Source organism: Pediculus humanus, genomic scaffold (assembly GCF_000006295.1).
Source record: "Pediculus humanus corporis 1103172107791 genomic scaffold, whole genome shotgun sequence".
In the NCBI taxonomy this organism is placed as follows: Eukaryota; Metazoa; Arthropoda; class Insecta; order Psocodea; family Pediculidae; genus Pediculus; species Pediculus humanus.
Genome location: NW_002987385.1, coordinates 1 through 1,332, shown reverse-complemented (window position 1 = coordinate 1,332; position 1,332 = coordinate 1). Strand labels below are relative to the sequence as shown.

Here is a 1,332-nt window from a genome sequence, read left to right as displayed (position 1 = left end):
ATCGGAACCATCGATCATTTAATTTCCGGTTGTCCGATACTGGCAAAACATGAATATTTAGAAAGGCACAATAAAATATGTCAATATCTCCATTGGAGTATATGCCGAGAATATGGAATGGATGGATTACCCAAGGAGTGGTACAACCACATTCCAAGCCCGGTTACGACAGTAGGTCCATGCACAGTTCTATATGATCAACAAATCCACACTGATAGAACTGTGCCAGCTAACAAACCGGATATCATACTCAGGCATAATGGGGAAAAATGGTGTAAGTTAATTGAGGTATCCGTGCCGGCAGAAAAAAACACCACAGCCAAAGAAGCAGACAAAAGGCTGAAATACAGAAATTTGGAAATTGAAATAACCAGGATGTGGGGAACAAAAACTGAAACGATTCCGGTCATCGTGGGAGCATTGGGAGCCATGCCACATTCAATAAAAGGAAATTTAAAGAAGATTATGAAGAACCTAAAAGAAGAAACCATCCAGGAAATCGCACTATGTGGGACGGCCCACATTCTTCGGAAAATATTATAAATAGCACCACCGATATTCGAGTATTTGTCCCTAAGGAATCGGGTAGAGACCTGGGATAAATGCTTAACAACCCCGACAAATAAGAGCCTTGTCGTGTTTAAGAGTGACCATAATAATAGTAGTAACACAATTCCAAATTCATAAATGCAAAAAAAATTCAAAGGTCAAAGTAATAAAAAATGCGTAAATGCAAATCCATCCGAAGACTCACGTTCGTTATTACGGATATTCTATTAAGGACATCCAGAATCGTATACCAAACTCCAATATTTTTAACTCTTCTCGGCACCGGCCTCCTGTAGTATTTCAAAAACTTTTGACCGTCCAAACGCATTTCTAAAATATTATTCAAAAGAGCGAATAAAGGTGCGAGAGGAAAGGCGGCGACAAAAATCGTTACAAATCCATATTGGATTACTGTAAAATAATAATACGGTTAATATATAAAATGATCCCAGTGTTTTTCTTTGGGAAAAAATGAGAGAGAAATCACTCACTCATTTCTAAATATTCTGGAAATAATCCTCTTGGACCCCATTCCAACAATTTGTAATCTTCCGTCCATTGATTAACTCCCAACGGTGTTTCTTCTTGTTTTTTTAAACCGGTTTTTATTTGAAATTCGTTGTACATTTTAAATAATAATCTGAAACAATTATAATTTTTTTGTTTTAAACGTTATTTCAATCAATAAATATTACGGAGAACAAATTATTATTCAACTTTTCGATTCAATTGTAAAATTTAAATTTTAATCGCATTGCATTGGGTACTCACGGCACTACCATT

The 1,332-nt window shown here is 35.9% G+C and overlaps 1 protein-coding gene across 1 annotated transcript; it reads right to left on the bottom strand.

Annotated features, from left to right (window-relative positions):
* Nucleotides 1-700: 700 nt before the first annotated feature.
* Phum_PHUM369110 (uncharacterized protein) lies at nucleotides 701-1,176 on the bottom strand (the record flags this gene model as incomplete). Its single annotated transcript, XM_002428145.1, has 2 exons — nucleotides 701-960; nucleotides 1,041-1,176. 2 exons carry the CDS (start codon nucleotides 1,174-1,176, stop codon nucleotides 701-703), a joined length of 396 nt encoding a protein of 131 aa, XP_002428190.1.
* Nucleotides 1,177-1,332: the final 156 nt, after the last annotated feature.